Genomic DNA, 21,328 nt, shown 5'->3' on the forward strand with positions numbered 1-21,328 from the left:
AATTTGTATTATTTAGCATGTTGGATAGTGGGTTCAGAGCAAGGCAGAACCAGAAAGGACTTAATGAATCTCCTTGGTATATTCCACGCTTAATCTGTATTGGCTGTGATGTGATATTATTTGAATTTGTTTGGATATTAAGTGTGGTTTTCCAGTTTTTCATTACTATGTTTAGGAACTGTATCAATTTAGGATCTACTTTATATATTTCCAATATTTGTAGTAACCATGAGTGGGGTACACTATCAAAAGCTTTTTGGTAATCGATGTATGCGTAGTGTAGCGACCTTTGTTTAGTTTTAGCTTGATATGTCACCTCTGCATCTATTATCAGTTGCTCTTTACATCCTCGTGCTCCTTTGCAACAGCCTTTTTGTTCTTCATTTATAATTTTGTTCTGTGTTGTATGTGTCACTAGTTTCTGTTTAATGACTGAAGTTAATATTTTGTATATCGTTGGTAGGCATGTTATGGGGCGATATTAAGCTGGGTTCGCTGTGTCTGCTTGATCTTTAGGTTTCAGATAAGTTATTCCATGTGTAAGTGTATCAGGGAATGTGTATGGGTCTGCAATGTAACTGTTAAATAATTTAGTTAGATGTGAATGTGTTGAGGTGAACTTCTTTAACCAGAAATTTGCTATTTTATCATTTCCAGGGGCTTTCCAATTGTGAGTAGAATTAATTGCTTGGGTGACTTCATGTTGCAAAATTGTCACTTCAGGCATTTGTGGTATCATCTTGTATGTGTCTGTTTCTGCTTGTATCCACCGTGCATGCCTGTTATGTTGTACCGGGTTTGACCATATGTTGCTCCAGAAGTGTTCCATGTCTGTTATGTTTGGTGGATTGTTTATTTCAATGTGTGTGTTATCTATTGTCTGGTAAAATTTCTTTTGGTTTGTGTTGAATGTTTGGTTTTGTTTCCTTCTATTTTCACTTTTTTTGTATCTTCTGAGTCGTTTGGCGAATGCTTGTAATTTCTGCTTCTTTTCGTCTAATTGCTCTGTCGCTTCTTGTTGTGAGATTTTACCTAACCTTTTTCGTTTTTTTTCCGAGATTTCATTTCTTATAAATTGTGTTAGCTGTCCGATGTCTTTTCTCAGTTTTTCTATTTTGATCTGTAGCCTGTGTTGCCATGCTGGTTTTGTGGGTTTCTTCTGTGTGTTGGTTGGTTCTGATCTCTGCCTAGTGTGTATATTTAGTGTAGTGAGTGCTCCTATATATACCAGTAGTTGTAACTCTTCCATAATTGTGTTTTCATTTATTTTGTTGTGTATGACTGTGTTGATAGTTTTTATTGTTGTTTCGACTTGTGGGTTATTTGGTGGTCTATGCAAGAATGGTCTAATGTCTGTATTTGTGTCTTTGTATTCTATATATGCTAGCTGAAATTTTTCTTCTATATCTAATATCTGTGTCACTGTGTTCTATTTGTGGTTGTTCTGGTGGCTGCCTTAAGATTTCGTTTTCCTCTGATTGTTTAATTGGTGCGTGTTGTTCTTTGTTTGTTTGCTCTGGGATGTTTGAGTCCATTACTGTATTTTCTTCTTCTTCTGATTGCACATTATTTTGTTCCAGTATTTGTTGTACTTGTTGTTTGATGTTATCTAATTCTGACTGGGGTATCCTGTCATTTTTTATTATTACACGGATCTGATCAGCTAGTCGTTGTTCTGTTAAAAATTTTAATTCTGGGTATCTGGTAATAAATGTTGTGTATACTTGTGATCTGTATCCAGTTGTATTGGTTCCTAGGTTTGTTGCTTGGTAATAACAGAACATGAGGTGTCGATTAACTTCATCTGACCATCTCATCCTCTGTCTTTGTTTTCCTTCTAGGGTGGTTGCAGGAAGCATATCCTGCAAAATTTGGATTTAAATCATTTTCCAGTTGGCTAGCAGTGTCGTTACTATTGTGGGCGGGCATAGGGTTCAAGCGTCGTCCCCGACCATGACGGCGCTTGTCCGAGGCTTCATTAGTTCTGTCCTGAACCAACTAATCACACTAAAAGGGGGGTTAGCCCTATTAGTGGTTTGTTCTTTTCGTCGCCTTTTACGACTGGCAGAACATACCGGAGGCCCATTCTTTTCCCGGGCCTCCACAGGGATTATTACTACTACTACTATTATTATTATTATTATGCAAAGCCTGTGAAAGATATCTCAAACAATGAAATGGCTCGAATGTTCACATACTACTGTCGTGAGCATCTATGAAATGAAGAAAGGACAGTGAAACTACCATTACGTGCTAAATGGTTGGAAATCTGCTGAAAAAGCACAATGCTGATGCACACATAAGTATTTTAGAGCACGTCATTCATTGCACATTGTTGAACATGGAGCTGCAAAGGAAACAACGACTACATGTTCGGGACTGGGATCATTGGGGTTCGACTGTCAATCAATGGAAACTTGTTGGCTCTTCGGGTGAATCTTATTTTTGCTACACTAGGTCAACGGTTGTCTCCACAAATACGTTCAGCGATGTGAATGACAGCTTGAAACGTGCAGCATGCTACAGACACAGGTTGGTGGGAGCAGTATTATAGTATTGGAGACATTCTCTTGTGCTTGCATGGAACCTGTAGTAGTAATCGAAAACATGCTGACAGCTGAGAACCACCTATACCTCTTCATGCTTGATGTCTTCCCTGACAGCAACCTCATCTTTCAGCAGTATAATTTTCCATGTCTTAGAGCCAGAGCAGTGCTACAGTGATTTGAGGAGCATTATAGTGAACTCTCATTTACGTCTTGGTGACCAAATTCACCTGACGTAAACCCTATGGAACCCATCTGGGTTGCTATCTGGCATCATCACTGCGTACGCAAATCAGCAGCCAATTATTTACGCATATTACATGACCTGTGTGTTGACAACTGATGCTACATTCCTCCACAAACCTACCAACAAACTTTCAGATCCCAGATACGTGGACTCAGTGATTTATTTCATTCCAAAGACGGACAAGCAAGCTATTAAGCAGGTGGCCATAATGTTTTACATTATCAGTGTATATGGACACATACTCTTCAAAACAACGATGTGACTGTATCTGCCATCTTCCTCTCTGTATGTACTGATTGATTAAAAAAAATCTGAGTTCGCTCTATGAAGTTAAATTTGTTTTGAATTTTATGTGTTTCAAAATGTTACTGATGCAGTGTAGAATTTACATAAATGAGGCAGTAATATAAAGTAGACATTACTGATCTCATTTTTGTCTGAAATTGCTACACGCACCTAACCAATACAATATTTTGATAGCTACTACTTTACTGTGACACTTCTCTATCAGGAAGTTATCTGTGAGATTAACCGGCAGCTACTGTGGGCTCACTAGCTATGACCCCATTATATATTTGATAGATTATCACTCTGCATGGCCTTTTCTTTGCTTGCCCTTTCAGAAAATGTTGTGGTTTTCAGTCCAAAGGCTGGTTTGATGCAGCTCTCCATGCTACTCTATCCTGTGCAAGCTTCTTCATTTCCCAGTACCTACTGCAACTTTCATCCTTCTGAATCTGTTTAGTGATTCAACTCTTGGTCTCCCTCTAGGATTTTCACCCTCCATGCTTCCCTCCAATACTAAACTGATGATCCCTTGATGCCCCGTGTCCTACCAACCAATCCCTTCTTCTAGTCAAGGGTGTACCACAAATTCCTCTTCGCCCCAATACTATTCAGTATCTCCTCATTAGTTATGCGATGTACCCATCTAATCTTCAGTATTCTCCTGTAGCACTACATTTTAAAACCTTCTATTCTCTTCTTCTAAACTGTTTATCCTCCATGTTTCACTTCCATAGATGGCTACATTCCACACAAATACTTTCAGAAAGGATTCCCTAACACTTAAATCTACACTAGGCGTAAACAAATTTCTCTTCTTCAGAAACGCTTTCCTTGCCATTGCCAGTCTACATTTTATATCCTCTCTACTTCGACCATCATCAGTTATTTTGCTCCCCAAATAGCAAAATTCATCTACTACTAATTCCCTCAGCATCACCTGATTTAATTTGACTACTTTCCATTATCCTCATTTTGCTTTTGTCGTTGTTCATCTTATCCCCACCTTTCAAGATATTGTCCATTCCATTCAACTGCTGTTCCAAGCCCTTTGCTGTCTGTGACAGGATTACAATGTCATCGGCAAACCTCAATGTCTTTATTTCTTCTCCCTGGATTTTAATTCCTACTCCAAATTTTTCTCGTGGTTCCTCTACTGCTTGCTTAATATACAGATTGAATAACATCGGGGATAAGCTACAACCCTGTCTCACTCCCTTCTCAACCACTGCTTCCCTTTCGTGCCTGTTGACTCTTATAACTTCCATCTGGTTTCTGTAGAAATTGTAAATAGCCTTTCGCTCCATGTGTATTACCCCTGCCACCATTAGAAATTTTCAAGTGAGTATTCCAGTCAATATTTAAGAAAATATTTGCAGTACTTTATCAATTGTTTTTACATACAAAATTCGTAGTAACAGCACACACCCACATTGATTTGATAGCGTCTCTCAAAATCTTTCCACAAAAACTATAGAATGATCAAAATAATTTCCATTATTTTTAATTACAAATGATAAAATTTTAATACAACACTCATTCGTCTCAAACAAACAATTTCTTACATCAATCAATACCCATTTTAAATTATAACACTTATCTACTATAGGCGAACAGAAATTGTGGTATGTTCTGTATAAATTAGCATTTTATTATATTTTTGTGATGTTAGTTCTAATAAAAAAACAACTTCAGACATTATAGGAAGTGAATTAAACAAGCAAATAAATGTACTGTTGTTCAGTACCAATGTCTGTAGCAAAATCCAAGATGTTATATTTGCTTTCACTGTAAATTATCAAAAACATCAAAAATAAACTTCTTACATATTTCAATTAATTGGTAACCGATTGTTAGACTGATAAAAAAGTTAATATTTGCAACTATCAAATACCACATGAAGCATTTATTACTCACAAGGACAGTGATACCCGAAGAGAATTAGTGATGTGGAAAAAAAATTAACATAATGAAGAAAATGAGCATTTGCTCACAAGAGAATTCAAGGTGCTTAATATTCGAACAGAAATATTTATATCAACAGAAAATATACATAAAAACCATTCGTACACTTTCAAGAATAGCCTTCTCTATCCTCCTAAGCTCCATAACAAGCATGCCAAGTCCTTTATCAACATCTCATGGTATATTACGCCATTCACAATGCAGTCTCCTGTGACTAACATTTTCTGTCTGCCCCTCATACTGTGTCAGTTTGTGACTGTTACAGTTCCATATTTTTGTACTGCTGTGTGTTAATCTTTATTTTCTTCTTTTGTTCTTTATGACCTCCATTTACATTTTATTTCCACTTTTGCCCTTCGTCAATGGCTAACTGACTGCGTGTTTCATATTGAAGTGATGTGCGTGTAAGAGGGAGAGTTGTGAGATACTGTGCAGTAGGAAGGAGCAGTGTAGCATGTGACAACAGCCAACATGTTATTCTGCTACTTTAGAATTAATTCTTGGTGGCATGAAGTTTTATGTTAATAAGTGATAGCACTAGTTTTCCAAGCAAACTGCTCTATATAAATTATGCACCACCCACATTTCTGTTAAAATGTGTAGTCTTAAATCCAAGGTAACGATAATAAAAAATTATTTTCCTGTAAACAAAAGAAAGATAGAACAGAACAGTAATCAAAAATAAAGGCAGTCTGTTCAAAAATACGTATATGTGAAACCAAACCCCGCTGCTGGGTAACAGTCAATACCATTTGTTCCATCCTGCGCACTTCCTTAGCATGCTGATCACATTGTTCATAACTGCAGTCAAAGTTGCCATGTGGAGACAGTTGCGTACTGTCTAGGTCAACACTATCCTCCTAGCGGACGAAAAAATGCCAGCAAACAGTTCTGTTGCATTCTCCTTGGGGTACCTCTCAACTGTAATTAGCAGGCAACAGTCGTTAAACAGTGTTTTTAACCTCAAGTGACCACTATTAGGCAAATCTTCAATGTTTTGTGGTTCACATTAGTGGTGAAATGTTTGAATAACGTCCATGTGATAAACATCATTTCAGCAGTAAACTTTCCATGTTGAGAGCCCTTGTTGTAAACTGACAATGCCTGCTCAGTTTAAGCTAGAAATGAAACTTGAAAGAACAATGGCAGACTGAACAGTGCAAAATACCTTTACTGACACATCGATAATTGGATAGACAGTCTGCTCTACTGAACTGCACTGGGAACAACATTGTCCTTGTACATATACCACCATTAAATTATCAATGTGTCAGTACAGGTATTTTGCACTGTTCAGTCTGCCATTGTTCTTTCAAGTTTCATTTCTAGCTTAAACTGAGCAGGCATTGTCAGTTTACAACAAGGGCTCTCAACATGGAAAGTTTACTGCTGAAATAATGTTTATCACATGGACGTTATTCAAACATTTCACCACTAATGTGAACCACAAAACATTGAAGATTTGCCTAATAGTGGTCACTTGAGGTTAAAAACACTGTTTAACTGTTTAAGTATGTAATTATTTTCTCTTGCTGAAACAGAACTGTGAAAGTGTTGAAACAGAACTGTGAAAGAAGTTTCAAGTAAAAGAAAAAAACCCAAACTATGGAATTCATGAGGATGGAGCAGATCTATTTTTGATGTAATTGGATGGATAAAAAATCTACTTACCAAACAGCGGCAATACAACACCACGAGTAAAGGTTAAGGAGATTTGCAAGCTTCAGGAGCCAGTGGCTCCTCCACTTGGCAAAATGGATAAAGAGGGATGAAGAAAAAGGACACGTGAGGTTTAGAAAATGTGGAGTGTCTGGAAAACTCTCCCAGAAACACAAGTCAGATAAGACTTACCGACTGGGATGTAGGGGGTTGCAGGGAGGGGCAATAGACAAGTCAGAAAATAAAAGATAAAGAAAACTAAAACGAAGTGAAGAGAGAAATAGTACTGAGAAGAAACGCCACGCCAAAGAAATTGAAGTAAATTAATGCCAAGTGGGTGGCGACAACTAAGGACTCGCCATAATGCTGGTTCCTTCCTGAGAGGTTCTGAGAGACTAGTATCTGGTTGAAAACCCCACACAATTTGTGTGGCGAAACAGACACCAAGTCATAATTGTCATGTTGTAAAGTATGCTCTAGAACAGGATACTGTGTGTTGCTAATGTATATCCTCTGTCTATGTCCACTGACTGTGGCTGCGCCGGCCGCGGTGGCCGTGCAGTTCTAGGCGCTCTAGTCCGGAGCCGCGCTGCTGCTACGGTCGCAGGTCCGAATCCTGCCTCGGGCATGGGTGTGTGTGATGTCCTTAGGTTAGTTAGGTTTAAGTAGTTCTAAGTTCTAGGGGACTAACGACCACAGCAGTTGAGTCCCATAGTGCTCAGAGCCGCCATTTTTTGACTGTGGCTGCTAACTTAGTGGTAGTCATGCTGTTGTTGTGGTCTTCAGTCCAAAGACTGGTTTGATGCAGCTCTCCATGCTACTCTATCCTGTGCAATCCTCTTCATCTCTGAATAACTACTGCTACCTACATCCTTCTGAATCTGCTTAGCGCACTCATCTCTTGGTCTCCTTTATGACTTTTACCCTACATGCTTCACTCCAGTACTACATTGGTGATCCCTTGATGCCTCAGAATGCGTCCTACCAACCAATACCTTCTTCTAGTCAGGTTGTACCACAAATTCCTCTTCTCCCCCATTCTATTCAGACTTCCTCATTAGTTACACGGTCTACCCATCTAATCCTCAGCATTCTTCTGTAGCAACACATTTCAAAAGCTTCTATTCTCCTCTTGTCTACACTGTTCATCGTCCATGTTTCACTTCCATACCTGGCTACACTCCATACACACAATTTCAGAAAGGACTTCCGAGCACTTAAATATATACTTGATGTTAACTTAAATATATTCTTGAAATTAACAAATTTCTCTTCTCCAGAAACGCTTTCATTGTCATTGCTAGTCTACCTTTTATATCATCCTTACTTCGACCATGATCAGTTATTTTGCTCCCCAAACAGCAATACTCATTTACTACTTTAATTGTCATTTCCTAACCTAATTCCCTCAGCATCACCTGATTAAATTTGACTACAGTCCATTATCCTTGTTTTGTTTTTGTTTATGTTCATCATATGTCCTCCTCTCAAGACACTACCCATTCCGTTCAGGTCCTTTGCCGTCTCTGACACGAGTTACAATGTCATCAGCAAACCTCAACGTTTTTATTTCTTCTCCATGGATTTTAACTCTTACTCAATTTTGCTTTTGTTTCCTTTACTGCTTGCTCAATATACAGACTGAATAACATTAGAGGTAGGCTACAGCCCTATCTCACTCCGTTCTCTACCATTACTTCCCTTTCATGCCCCTCGACATTCACAACTGCCATCTGGTTTCTGTACAAATTGTAAATAGCCTTTCGCTCCCTGTATTTCACCCCCGCTACCTTCAGAATTTGAAAGAGAGTATGCCAATTAACGTTGTCAAATCTTTCTCTATGTCTACAAATGCTAGAAATGTAGGTTTCCCTTTCCTTTACCTATCTTCTAAGATAAGTCGTAGGGCCAGTACAGGCTCGCGTTCCAACGTTTCTACGGAATCCAAACCGATCTCCCCAAAGGTCTGCTTCTAACAGTTTTTCTATTCATCTGTAAATAATTCGTATTAGTATTTTGCCACCATGACTTATTAAACTGATAGTTAGGTAATTTTCACAGTTGTCTACATCTGCTTTCTTTAGGATTTGAATTATTAAATTCTTCTTGAGATCCGAGGGTATTTCACCTGTGATCACCAGATTGAAGAGCTTCATTACGGCTGGCTCTCCCAAGGTTATCAGTAGTTCTAATGGCACGTTGTCTACTCTCGAGGTCTTGTTTCGACTTAGGTCTTTCAGTGCTCTGTCAAATTCCTCACACAGTATCATATCTCCCATTTCATCTTCATCTACATCCTTTTCCATTTCCATAGTATTGTCCTCAAGTACATCGCCCTTGTATAGCCATTTATGTACTCCTTCCACCTTTCTGCTTTCCCTTCTTTGCTTAGGACAGGTTTTCCATATGAGCTCTTGATATTCATACATGTGGTTCTCTTTTCTCCAAACTTCTCTTTAACTTTCCTCTAGGCAGTATCAATCTTACCCCTAGTGATACATGCTTCTACATCCTTACATTTTTTCTGTAGCCATCCCTGCTTAGCCATTTTGCACTTCCTGTCGATCTCAGAAATGAGATGTTTGTATTGCTTTTCACCTGCTTTATTTCCTACATTTTTATATTTTCTCCTTTCATCAATTAAATTAATTCTCTCTTCTGTTTCCAAAGATTTCTACTAGCCATTGGCTTTTTACCTACTTGATCCTCTGCTGCCTTTACTATTTCATCTCTCAAAGCTACCCATTCTTCTTCTACTGTATTTCTTTTCCCTGTTCTTGTCAATCGTTCCCTAATACTCTCTCCGAAACTCTCTACAACCTGTTTCTCTCAGTTCGTCCAGGTCCTATACCTTTTTGCAGTTTTAATCTACAGTTCATAACCAATAAATTGTGGTCAGAGTCCACATCTGCCCCTGGAAATGGTTTACAATGTAAAGCATGGATCCTAAAATCTGTCCTACCATTATGTACTCTATCTGAAACATTCCAATGTCTCTAGGCCTCTTCCACGTCCACAACCTTCTTTCATGATTCTTAAACCACGAGTTAGCTATGATAAAGTTATACCCTGTGCAAAATTCTACCTGGCAGCTTCCCCTTTCATTCCTTACCCCCAGTCCATATTTACCTAGTAGTTTTCCTTCTCTTCCTTTTCCTACGGTCGCATTCCAGTCCCCCAGAATTATTAAATTTTCATCTCCCTTAGCTATCTGAATAATTTCTTTTATCACATCATACATTTCTTTAATCTCTTCACCTGCGGAGCTAGTTGGCATATCAACTTGTACTACTGTGGTAGGTGTGGGCTTCGTGTCTACCTTGGCTACAATAATGCGTTCACTACACTGTTCATAGTACCTTATCCGCACTCGTAGTTTTTTATTCATTATTAAACCCACTTCTGCATTACTATTATTTTACCTTGGAAGTCATATCAATGTAAAAGACGAAACAGTGTTACATAACAGCTGGTAAATGACATCAGTTGTTTCACATGTGGATCTGCCTTTGATAGCGCACGTTTTGCCAGCAGCAGGGCTGGTGTTTGTAGTGGTAGGAGGGTGCACAGACAAGCCTTACAATGCGAATGGTCGATTACAGAGCTACCATTTGGGGGAGGGTACATTCCCTACCACATAGCCTTGGCATTCAAGGCAATAGTACTTTTTCAAATGCAGACACGTTACAGCAGTACAACATCATTCTTACCTCTGCTTTCACTGGCTGTACTTACTCCACCAGCCTACTTGAGAAACAGATTTACCACGCCATCCCATCCAATCCAATCCTGGTACTGCTGATCCCTTAAAAAAACAAGGTAGGAGTACACTACTCAGCCAGTATTATCGTGGTCTTTACTGTATTAATCAGCTACTTCGGCAAAGGCTATGGCATTCCTGAAATCATGCCCTGAAGTGAGATCAATTCTGTACAACGTTTAATGTTTTGCCCACACCTAAAATAGACCCCCCCCCCCCCCCTCAACCAAGAAAAAAAGCCATACAAATCTCTGCAGTATCCTGGTCAGGCACTATGCTCCTTCTCCACCCATTTTCCTACCTTATGGTTCCCAGCCCTGTGACAGTCCCCACTGTAAGACTTGCCCTATGTACCCTCCTACCACCAATGAAACAACCCTGTAACTGGCAGATCATACACATCAAAGGCAGAGCCACATGCAAAACGACAAAGGTCACGTACCAGATGTTAAGTAAACACTTTTTGGCCTTTTATATTGATATGACTACCATCAAATTATCAATCAGGGTTGTTTTTGGGGAGGGGACCAAACAGCAAGGTCATCAGTCTCACCGGGTTAGGGATGGGTGAGGAAGGAAGTCTGCCGAGTCCTTTTCAAAGAAACCGTCCCCCGGCATTTGCCTGAATCGATTTAGGGAAATCACGGAAAACCTAAATCAGGATGGCAGGACACGGGATTGAACCACTGTCCTCCCGAATGCGAGTCCAGTGTGCTAACCACTGTGCCACCTCACTTGGTTTATCAGTCAGGATGAATGGACACAGACAGAGGGTATACTCTGGCAACCCATAATATCCTGTTGCAGAGTACACTTTACCACATGACAGTCATGACCTCCATCTCTGTTTCACCACATATGCCATTTGGATTTTTTCCTCCAGACACTGGCTTCTCACAACTTTGCAGGTAGAACCGGAATTAAAACATGTCCTTGCTTCTCGTCACCAACTGGATTTAATTTATGTTAATTTCTTCGGTCTCAGAATTTCTTTTCAGTAACTATTCCTTTCTTCGCTCCCTGTTAGTTTTCTATATCTTATCTTCTGAACTGTCTATTTTTGCTCACCTACTCTCTGTCTTCCTTATTACCTTCTCTTCCACCTCTAAGTTATCAGATTTTCAAATCTCAGCCTGTGCAGTCCTCAACAATCAGTATTTCCTTCTCATCCCATCTGGGACAACTTTCTCGAACTCTCCTCATTTCCTAAGTCTTGCCAGTCTTTTTTCTTCATCTCTCTTCCTTCCATTTCAACTCTTCTGCCAGAAGAAGGAGCCACTGGCTCCAAAAGCCTGAAAATCTCCTTAACCTTCATATGTGGGTGTGTGCTCCTGCCACTGTTTGGTGAGTAGGTTGTTTCATTTATCCTGTCATTATATTTTTCAAAAACTGAAAACTGATTATTTTTGTTGATACATTAAATGTATTTTCAAGAAATTTATACTTCTTTTGAGAGAGAGAGAGAGAGAGAGAGAGATACTTCCAATTTTTGTACCACCAAATGTAGCTGCTTCACAGACCATTTATTTTGATCATTGGTTGGAACAAATTTAATTTATGACAAATAACAAGCTTAAAAAAGAGAAGTTCTATATAATTTCTGTGCACACAACTCCCCTAAAAAGTATTCTACTATTTAATCAGTGGACAGTTAAGTCATCAGTGGACAGTTAAGTCCTCAGTTAAGCCTTACATTAAGTCCTCAACACTGAAAGCCAATGACTAAGAGTAATGCCTTACATTATGCCAATTATCCCACTACAAACATTTACATCTATGTTGACTCCAGTCCCAATCAAGACTCTGCTTGTTGTGAAGAACTCATGGTACTCAACTTCTGCAGAGTCTACTGCCACACTAATTGCGAATTTTTTTGTCATTTTTGTTATGTTCCAAAATATTACGTAAAATATCAGGATTAACACGGTACTCTCACCCATCAGAAAGGTTTATGCAAGGAATATATTCACTATCAGAATTTCTACATTATCTTGTACTAAGTATCATGAGGTACCACCACAAGAAGGAAATTAGGAACCACCAATGTACCACACAGGACATCAGTAATCCCTACATATTCACAAAGCATCTGAAACTTACCTCCAGATGGCTCAGGTTCATCTTCTTCCTCCTCTTCCTCCACAGGCTTATCCTGTATCATTTTGCTGCTTTTAATTTCATCTCCAACCTACAAACACATCAAGGAAATCCTTATGCTACTGATAAATATTTCTGTATCATAAATTCCAACTCATGGATATGCTAATAGAGTAAGTCTTTTCAAAATAAGTAGCACATGGAAAAATTAAAACATGTTATGATTAAATAATGTAATGACTGTGCAAAATGGACGATTGTTTTGCTACTTTTCTCATTTACAAGTTTTTACAGAATTTAGTTCATTAACTAACCACTAAATTTACCTGACTGTCTGATTATGGTATAAAGAGACTCGTTCCCTTAATTACAATTATGAGTGGTTCCTCCCTTTTTCGCATTTAATGTTCCTTTAATATTTAAATTTTCAGTTGACTATATTTGGCTACAATACACATTCAACTTTGAATCTTGTCCAGTCATATTTGCTCAATTTTCATGGCACTTGTTGAAATGCTATTTAAATATAACTTAGAATGTTCAATATAAGAGACTTCAACTTTTTCCCCAACCTAACTGAAAAGTGTCACAGTTTGAAAACACTGTCAGTATCAGTCTGTAATATATCACAGACACCCTATTACACACAGTGAATCCCATTATCTGTAATACACGAAGCTCACTGGATACAGTGTACTGATCTCATGAAAGAAAATAAACAAAATGTTTGTTTTAAGTACAAGGGTGATTCGGTAAGTCTTCTAAATTTCAACAAAAGAATGGTACATTTTTGTTGCACTTTCATGATTTGCAACCTTGATTGTTCCAAGGCTCATATAAAGCATTTCAACAATGTACAGCATTGTTGACAGCCATCTGAATTGGTTAGTGTACATCCAGTGCAATTGAAAATGAAGAAAACATAGTTTCAAGTTGTTATTAAACATTATCATTTGAACGGTTGAGCAGTTACACCAACCAAGCTACAGTTGGATGAATTTCAATCGGACTCTGTACCATCATAATTTACTTTCGTGTCAATGAATTTAAACATGGACAGATAAGCACCAAAGATGAAATGGACTCCGGCATTCTCACCAAGGGCACCACTAAGGAAACCATTGAAAAAATCCATGATGTCATAATGCAAGACTGTCACATAAAAGTTCGTGAGAGTGCTGGGACTATAGGCACTTCAGCTGAGCAATTGCATAAAATTCCACATGCAGAACTGGCTACGAAGAAGCTAAGTGCGGGTTGGGAGCCACAATCAATCATAGTCAACCAAATGTGCATGCCGGATGCACATTTGTATTTGAATGTTGTGCCGACAACATTTAAATACAATGTCTGGCCATGCTTAGTCACAATCTGCAAGACTTTTTGCACTGATTTATGACTGTTGATGAAATCTGGATCATAATTACACACCAGAGACAAAACAATGGACAAAGAATGGTGAAAGTGCACTGAAGAAGGAAAAGACCATTTTGTCAGCTGGTAAGGTGATGGTCACTGTTTTTTGGGTTACCAATGAATTAGCCCCACAGATTTCTTGGATGAAGACAGAGCCACAACTGGACTCTATTATGCTTCATTTTTGGATCATTTGAAACTTGTGTAGGCTGAAAAAAAAAGACCAAGGTTGTCACACAAACAAGTGAAATTTCATCTGGATAATGCACCATCCCACACATCAGCGATAACAATGGCTAAAGAGCATGAATTGGGCTTTGAATTGGCTCCTCATCCACCCTATTCACCAAACTTAGCCCCAAAACACTTCTTCCTGTTCTCCAACTTAAAACTTTGGCTTTCTGGGAAGCAATTTTTATTAAATGCACTCAACAAGTACTTTGTAGAAGTTGGCCAATTTCATTTTTCTGATGGGATGAAAATCTTGCAAGATTGCTCCAAGCGCATATCCCTCAAAGGAGACTATGTCAAGAAGTTAAGAGTGTTGTTTTCAAAACAAACATTTTTTCCATGCTTTTTTTACCAGGATTTCATACAAACCTTGCAGGAATGGGAATCTATCTTGCTTGCGTGTCTCAAGAAGAATATGCTTGTTTTCAAAAATCTCTTACAGTATCTAAGGACAAAGTGAATAGTGCTATACTAATGTGAGCATATGCAAATCATAAAATATATTACCATTAGATATTTTCTCCACAGCACAAAGCACTGAGTTTACTTAATACAACCACAGTTTCATTTTCATGAAGTCCACTGAGGGCAGTGTAGCTACTAGGAATTTTTTCAGTATTTCTGAAATTTATTCCAGTAACAATGCCTGTTGTTCTAATAATAACAGTTTCTCCATGAAGCTAGATACAAAATTTATTTTGTTACTCTGTATACAATCAATTTTGAGGCCGTACAGCCTTCCAGCAGGCATCACACACACACACACACACACACACACACACACACACACAAAAAAAAGTGCCATAAAAATCACTAGTCCTCCTCCAAAACAGGAGGATGCCAAAGAAAATCAGCCACTGTGATGAAAACAGCATGCTGCAAGTTCCACATGTCGTCGTCATTTGCCCAGAAGAGCAATAAGTCAAAATTAATTAGATGTCTTATGCTGTGTTTAGATGATATGAGAAATGAGTGGCACACTGAATTCAATACTTTGTCTGATTGCCTTGGGTGCAGCCCCATTTTGGAGGAACACTCTTATTTGTGGCACTATTTTTTAGTCAACATTATTGGAATCATCTGTATGCGAATTGCATTTCAAAATATATTTTGTGATAACTGCATGGAGAAACTGACACCACTACTAGAATAAATCACATTTCCTGTTTAGACTTCAGATTTAACCTGAAGAACTGCTTATTTAGAAACAGTAATAAAGTAGAATCAACCCCAATTTAAATGATCCTCAGAAACAAACTTAATTTACTGGTTTTAATAAATGAAGTTGTATATTACCCTTTCTTTGAGTCATTCTACGTTTTGTGTTTCTTTCATCCTAAAACTTATTTATAGACATTTAGTCGATGAAGACAAACACATAATTTACAGTACAAATGCAGACCCAAATAAAACCAAAATGGCTTCAAAGCAACTGAAATTTGTTCTATAAATCTCACTTCTTTCAACATTACAGTTTATTTTCCGAAACCCCAAGGTCCACAATTTCCTTTTGGTAGTCATCAATATAGGCTAAAAATACTGAACTCAATAAAAATAATTGACACATGTCTCCTAGCCTGGTGAAAGCCTTTCTGCTAGATACCTAATCAGTGCCATTTCTTCCACATATTTTCATGTTCTCACAAGATAAGAGTGTGCGCCATTCCAGACTTCTCTTGCATCAGATAAATGTAAGGTGGTAAACAAGAACTAAATGTCAGATTTTTGCCTCGGTGAATGACGACATTGAAATGCAGGCAGCCTATAATCCTCTCAGAACTTACCTATTTACACCATTCGCATGATCAGTCTCGAACTAAATTATACAATTTTTTTCTTATGCACTTTATTGCGCTGCAGACCTAAAATCTTGTACATATATCACTCGCTATTAATAAGAGTCAAAACCTCATTTTTTGACTTAGCCTATAGTGACACTGAGCAATGGGCCAGCTGTCTTTGTGCTGCATAACTGTTATGTAAAAAGAGATCTTACTTTCTCTATAGTATGTAGGTATCTTTTTTTGAGGAAAGCATTCAGAATTTCCTGGGCATCTCAATAACTCCACTATCACTTCTCATCACTACTTGGTGCTGAATCAAAATAGTGGACTGTGGGTGTAACCGATATTAAAAACTATTTATCTACATCTAGTACAAAAGCCTTTGTACACAGCAGAGCGTACTTCATATCATGACTACATACCCATGTTGTGTTAACATATGAAGTTAAACATAGCTACTTGGACATCTCTAAGTGCTTAGTGCCTCTTATAGCACTCTAATGTCCCTTACACAAAATGCAATATTAAAAGTTATTCGTACTTTGCATGAATATTGATTCTCTAAATTTACAGAACAGCATATTGTTACAGCAAACTTAAAGATACTCTCGTCTAAGACCCCTGAGCACTTCCACTGTACTTTTGTAATGATTAAATCAGTTTTAACATCAGCACCACATCTGTGAATACTTCTGACCTTTTCTGATGCTGATTGCTCACTCAGTCAGCAAGAAGGAATGGTGCTGATGAGTCTTCTACCTGATCATCTTCGCAGATGTGCTGGAGTTCCCCGTAATCCTCAGAAAAGATCTAAATCTCCCAATTCATTTTTGCTATATCCGAGTCCAAAGGCTCATTTCACTTTATAAGATAACCCCATATACCTGACTGTTTTGACAAGTAAGAGATTTGCCCATATCATCATTGGAGTTATGGGATTCGTTTCTCCTGTTTAACATTATTTTGTATCTTTTAACACTTAAGTCACACATACAGGTTGAGAAAATAAGCAGTTGTATAACGCCTTCTTGGGATGCACTCAATATTACATAGGTTTACGGTAAGCACTCACTATAAATAGGTATGGATTTTTTAAGTCATTTACAAATTTTGGATTATACTGGGTGCCACTGCATCTTACTTGACAAAATAGAATGGTACTGCATCTAATGCCTTTTTGGAAGTCTAGGAAGGTGCATGTACCTACTAAGCTCACATTCACAGTTTTTTATGATTGCTATGTGAAGAAAGTTATTGAAAAAACAAAGCATCTCATTTCATCACACTACCTGGCCCCAAGCTACAGCACTATTATGTATTCTGAAATGACTGATCGTAACAGCTTTGCAGATACTCCATAAATGAGGTCAACTGTTTGCACAATTTTTGTACATGTCCAGAAAGAACAAAGAATGGTTTTGGATCTCTACTGTTGTTGATGCTGACTGAGCAATGTTTCAATTTGTAGTTTACAGTAATCCATTTTTACAGTTGCTTTTCAGATAAATCCTCTTCTTCATAGACTATTACTTCCAAGATGCAAAACTGAGTCATCAGTAACAATTAAATTTTGACTTATTTCACTGGGTTTAAGTGTACCATCACAAGTAAACTGATCAGAATTGTACTACACTTACATCTGCATACAAACTTGGCACACACTGCACAGTGTCTTGAAATGGGTATGCTATTGAACTCCATTCTTGCAATGAGCGAGGGGGAAAAGTCAGTCTTTATGCCTCTGCATGTACTCTAATCTCTCATATCTTATTCTCATGATCCCTACACAATTTACAAGATGATGGTAGCAGACAAAATAATAAATACTTAAATTTCCATTTCTTCCAGATATTTCCATTTCAGTTCACTGAGAAACCTGTTACACTTCCACATGAGTTATACAACTAAATTAAAGATTTAAGCAGTGCAATTCTGAATAAGTTTGATGTCTGCTGTCATACTTACTTGGTAAAGGCTCCACAAACATTAAAGAAATGTTCTAGAACCAGATGTACTAGCATGCTGTCTGTTATGTTAGCAATGCACTTTGCAGAATGCTTCTAATTTTTGTTTTCAATTTCCCTTCACTAATAAATATTTGACCTTTTAAAATCATTTCATGATATATTTAAAATATGTGACGTTTTCCAAATCTACATCAGTAAAATTGTAATCAAACACTATCACATTATTCCTATTTGTTAGGGACATTATATTGTGTTTATCCACATTTAAGTTAGCTGCCACTGATTTACATCAAGCAGAAACTTTGTTCACGTCTCTGCATTTTCTTATGGGTGTCAACAAAAATAAGGTAAACACTGGAGACAGATACTTCTTTGTCTTGTGGAAGAACAATAGTTTTCATGATAACTACAGACAAACCACCTAATAACCAGCCCAGAACACAAATCAATGTCCCTATGAGGACTACACCATTTACAGTTGTGTAAATACTCTCAATAAAAATAATTACATTTTTGGAATGTAGAAAAGAGTCAAAATTCCTTAGAAATCATGTTTCTCCTCTAAGCAAGTAACAACAGACATTGCACCCGACTGTATTCACCTAACTACAAGATGTACTCTGGCACTCTATGTCAACAAATACGTACATGTACTAATCAGCTTCTGTACACTTAGTTCTGTACCTGTCTTAATACATACAGGGTCACACACTTCTGTATTCAATTTAGATCATCAAACTATGGCCAATGTAACACAAATTACTGGGTCAGATCTACGACATTATTTTGATATTGGTCATAATTGAATTTTTTTTCCAATCTTCATTTAACTTTGGTTGAAAATACGGGAAATTATTTCTATCCATAACACAACTGCTTTCTCTGCTTCTCTCACTAACTGCCTCTTCTTCACATAGGTTTTTGTTTTAAACATTTCATTGCTTGCTACAGCTAATGGTACACACACACACACACACACACACACACACACACACACACACACACACAATTTTATGTTTACCTACCTCAATAGTTTTTGAACTGCTTCTAAATACTGCAGGAAACAGAGTAGCTGTTATAGTTTGGCTTAAGTTGACTAAGGTGGAATTCATATACACCACAATTAACAAAATTTTTCTGGTATTTTGCAGCACAAACTAACTTCTCACATATATTCCTGTATACCTCAATTAACAAGATCTTTTACATACATTTTGTGATATTTCAATTCCATTTATTATTTTCACTTAGCTTAGTAATATAATAAACGTAGCAAGTGTTACTTTCTACATGCCATCCACGTCTTTTCCCAAACTGGAAAAAGTGAGGACATCTGAAATATTTTTCACTGTCCCCCGTCCATGGAAACTCCTCTCCATTTCCTTTGCATTTTTGAACAAGCCATTATTATATCAAATATTTTCAGTATTCCTGCCATGTAAAACTAGAATAGAAATTCAAACGATCTTTCAATGATAACCTAGACAGTCTTTCTTACGAACAACTGACTGTTGTCATGCTGCCACAGCTTGTGTCAGTGTCTGCAATGGTAACTGTAGCCATTACAACAAATTTTATTCTAATCTGATGTGTCAAGAACACCAATAATATTTTATGCAAGAATGCAACTGCAAGGAACTTTTCTGCCCAACATAATTATCAGAGTCTGTTTAATGGACCAAGAGACATAAGCCACCATTTTACACACCAAACAGGCAACTGCTTGGGGGTGTCTAACTGCAAGATTTGTATTCAGTGTGTACCACACAATTACTGTAGGAAATTGATGTGTGTGAAAGTGTATGAGGGGAAAAGGGAAAGGGGGTGGGGGTGAAGCATCAAATGATAAGTCGGTTGTCGGAAAAAATATTCTCAAACTGGCTTCAATGTTTATGTCTCCATTTCATGCATGTATTGAACTGTGCTTGTATCCAGGCAAAGGACAGAAGATTTGGGTTTAATAAATCATCAATGACACAGCCAGTATAAACCAAACACACTAAGCAAGTCCTCCATCGTGAGACAGAAAACATGTGGAGGTGGTGGAAAGAGGATGCAGCAATGTCTTCAGTAACAATGAGCTGAAAGTAGAGATTCCAAATTCCACAATATGCTTGAAGAGTATAATACATACAATTCTGGGGATGAAGCAATACCAATAATACCATACAGGCCTCCGTATATGAGTTGTCAGTTAAACTGCTACTCAAATTGTCACACCATCAGCAGTGCTCCCCCGTATGTTCCACCAACTACTCTCCCAGCTCTGATCACCCCAAGATGCCTACCCAAGATACCCCGTAGCCACCACTAGTGACATAAACTCCAACAAAATTCGCTCCGTCATTCCAGACAGAAGAGCAATCCACAGAGGTGGATCTACCAAAGGAATCCTCTCCCCCTCCAACACAGGAAATGGACACAAGTGCTGCACCACATCTGTCACCATCACTGGACTAGGCCAGCACACCATCAAAACAAATGCCACCCATTGCCCTTAAGCCTATCGAGACAATACCAACATCAGTCCTTCACCCCCCCCCCCCCCCCCCCCTTCCACATGTCATCACTGTCCCAACCATCATCCAGGCCCTTAAAAAGGTTGGTTGGTTTAAAAGAGGGGGAAAGAGATCAAACTACGAGGTCATCGGTCCCTTGTTCCTAATAAAACAATGCCACAAGTGTGAGAATATAACAGACGAGACATATAACACAAAATCAAAAGAAAGAAAAAACCACAAGAACGAAGAAATGGCAAAGAACACTAAAAGAAACAAAAGAGGACAAGAAAGCAACAGAGAGATGCTAGAAACAGGAGAGAGTAAAACAAGAAAGCAGATTACAGTGGCTGGCCGACCATGAAAATAAAAAGGAAACGCCAGCCACTCAGCAACACATTAAAACCTCCAACCAGAAAGCACTAGGGTGGAGGACACAGACTGACAAAGGACATGCGCTAAAACTCAGATTGAATGATAAAACCCACCCTCATGGATGAAACGTAAAACCATGATAACAAGACCGGCAACCAAAGATGAAGTCACAGGGCAGCCAAAGAACGACAGAGCAGAAGAATATGGCCACTGGCAACCAGGCGCCACACCGACACTGAGGTGACTCTTCGCGGCACAGGAGGTAGCCGTGGGTTGCTAAGGCATGGCCAATGCGGAGCCAGCAGAGAACCAAGGAGTCCCTGCGAGAGACCCTCGTCAAGGATTTCCACACATTAGTGGTCCCCTTAATGGCTCGCAGTTTGTTGTGCGTACTGAGATTTTGCCATTCCGTCTCCCAAAAGCTGTAAAACCTTGTTGCGTAATAACCAACACAGGTCAGTTGCAGGTATGCCCATCTCCAGAAGCAGTTTCCGTGTA

The 21,328-nt window shown here is 38.3% G+C and overlaps 1 protein-coding gene across 9 annotated transcripts in view; it reads right to left on the bottom strand.

Moving 5' to 3' along the window:
* The window catches only part of LOC124605898 (uncharacterized protein DDB_G0283697-like), a 222,010-nt gene that overhangs the window by 93,586 nt on the left and 107,096 nt on the right, over window positions 1-21,328 (bottom strand). For all 9 annotated transcript variants that reach the window (XM_047137856.1, XM_047137895.1, XM_047137881.1 and 6 more), the window contains one exon: window positions 12,563-12,650. In XM_047137856.1, coding sequence (XP_046993812.1) covers window positions 12,563-12,650 — 88 coding nt within the window. The remainder of the gene's footprint in view (window positions 1-12,562; window positions 12,651-21,328) is intronic.

Source organism: Schistocerca americana, chromosome 1, assembly GCF_021461395.2.
Source record: "Schistocerca americana isolate TAMUIC-IGC-003095 chromosome 1, iqSchAmer2.1, whole genome shotgun sequence".
Classification (NCBI taxonomy): Eukaryota; Metazoa; Arthropoda; class Insecta; order Orthoptera; family Acrididae; genus Schistocerca; species Schistocerca americana.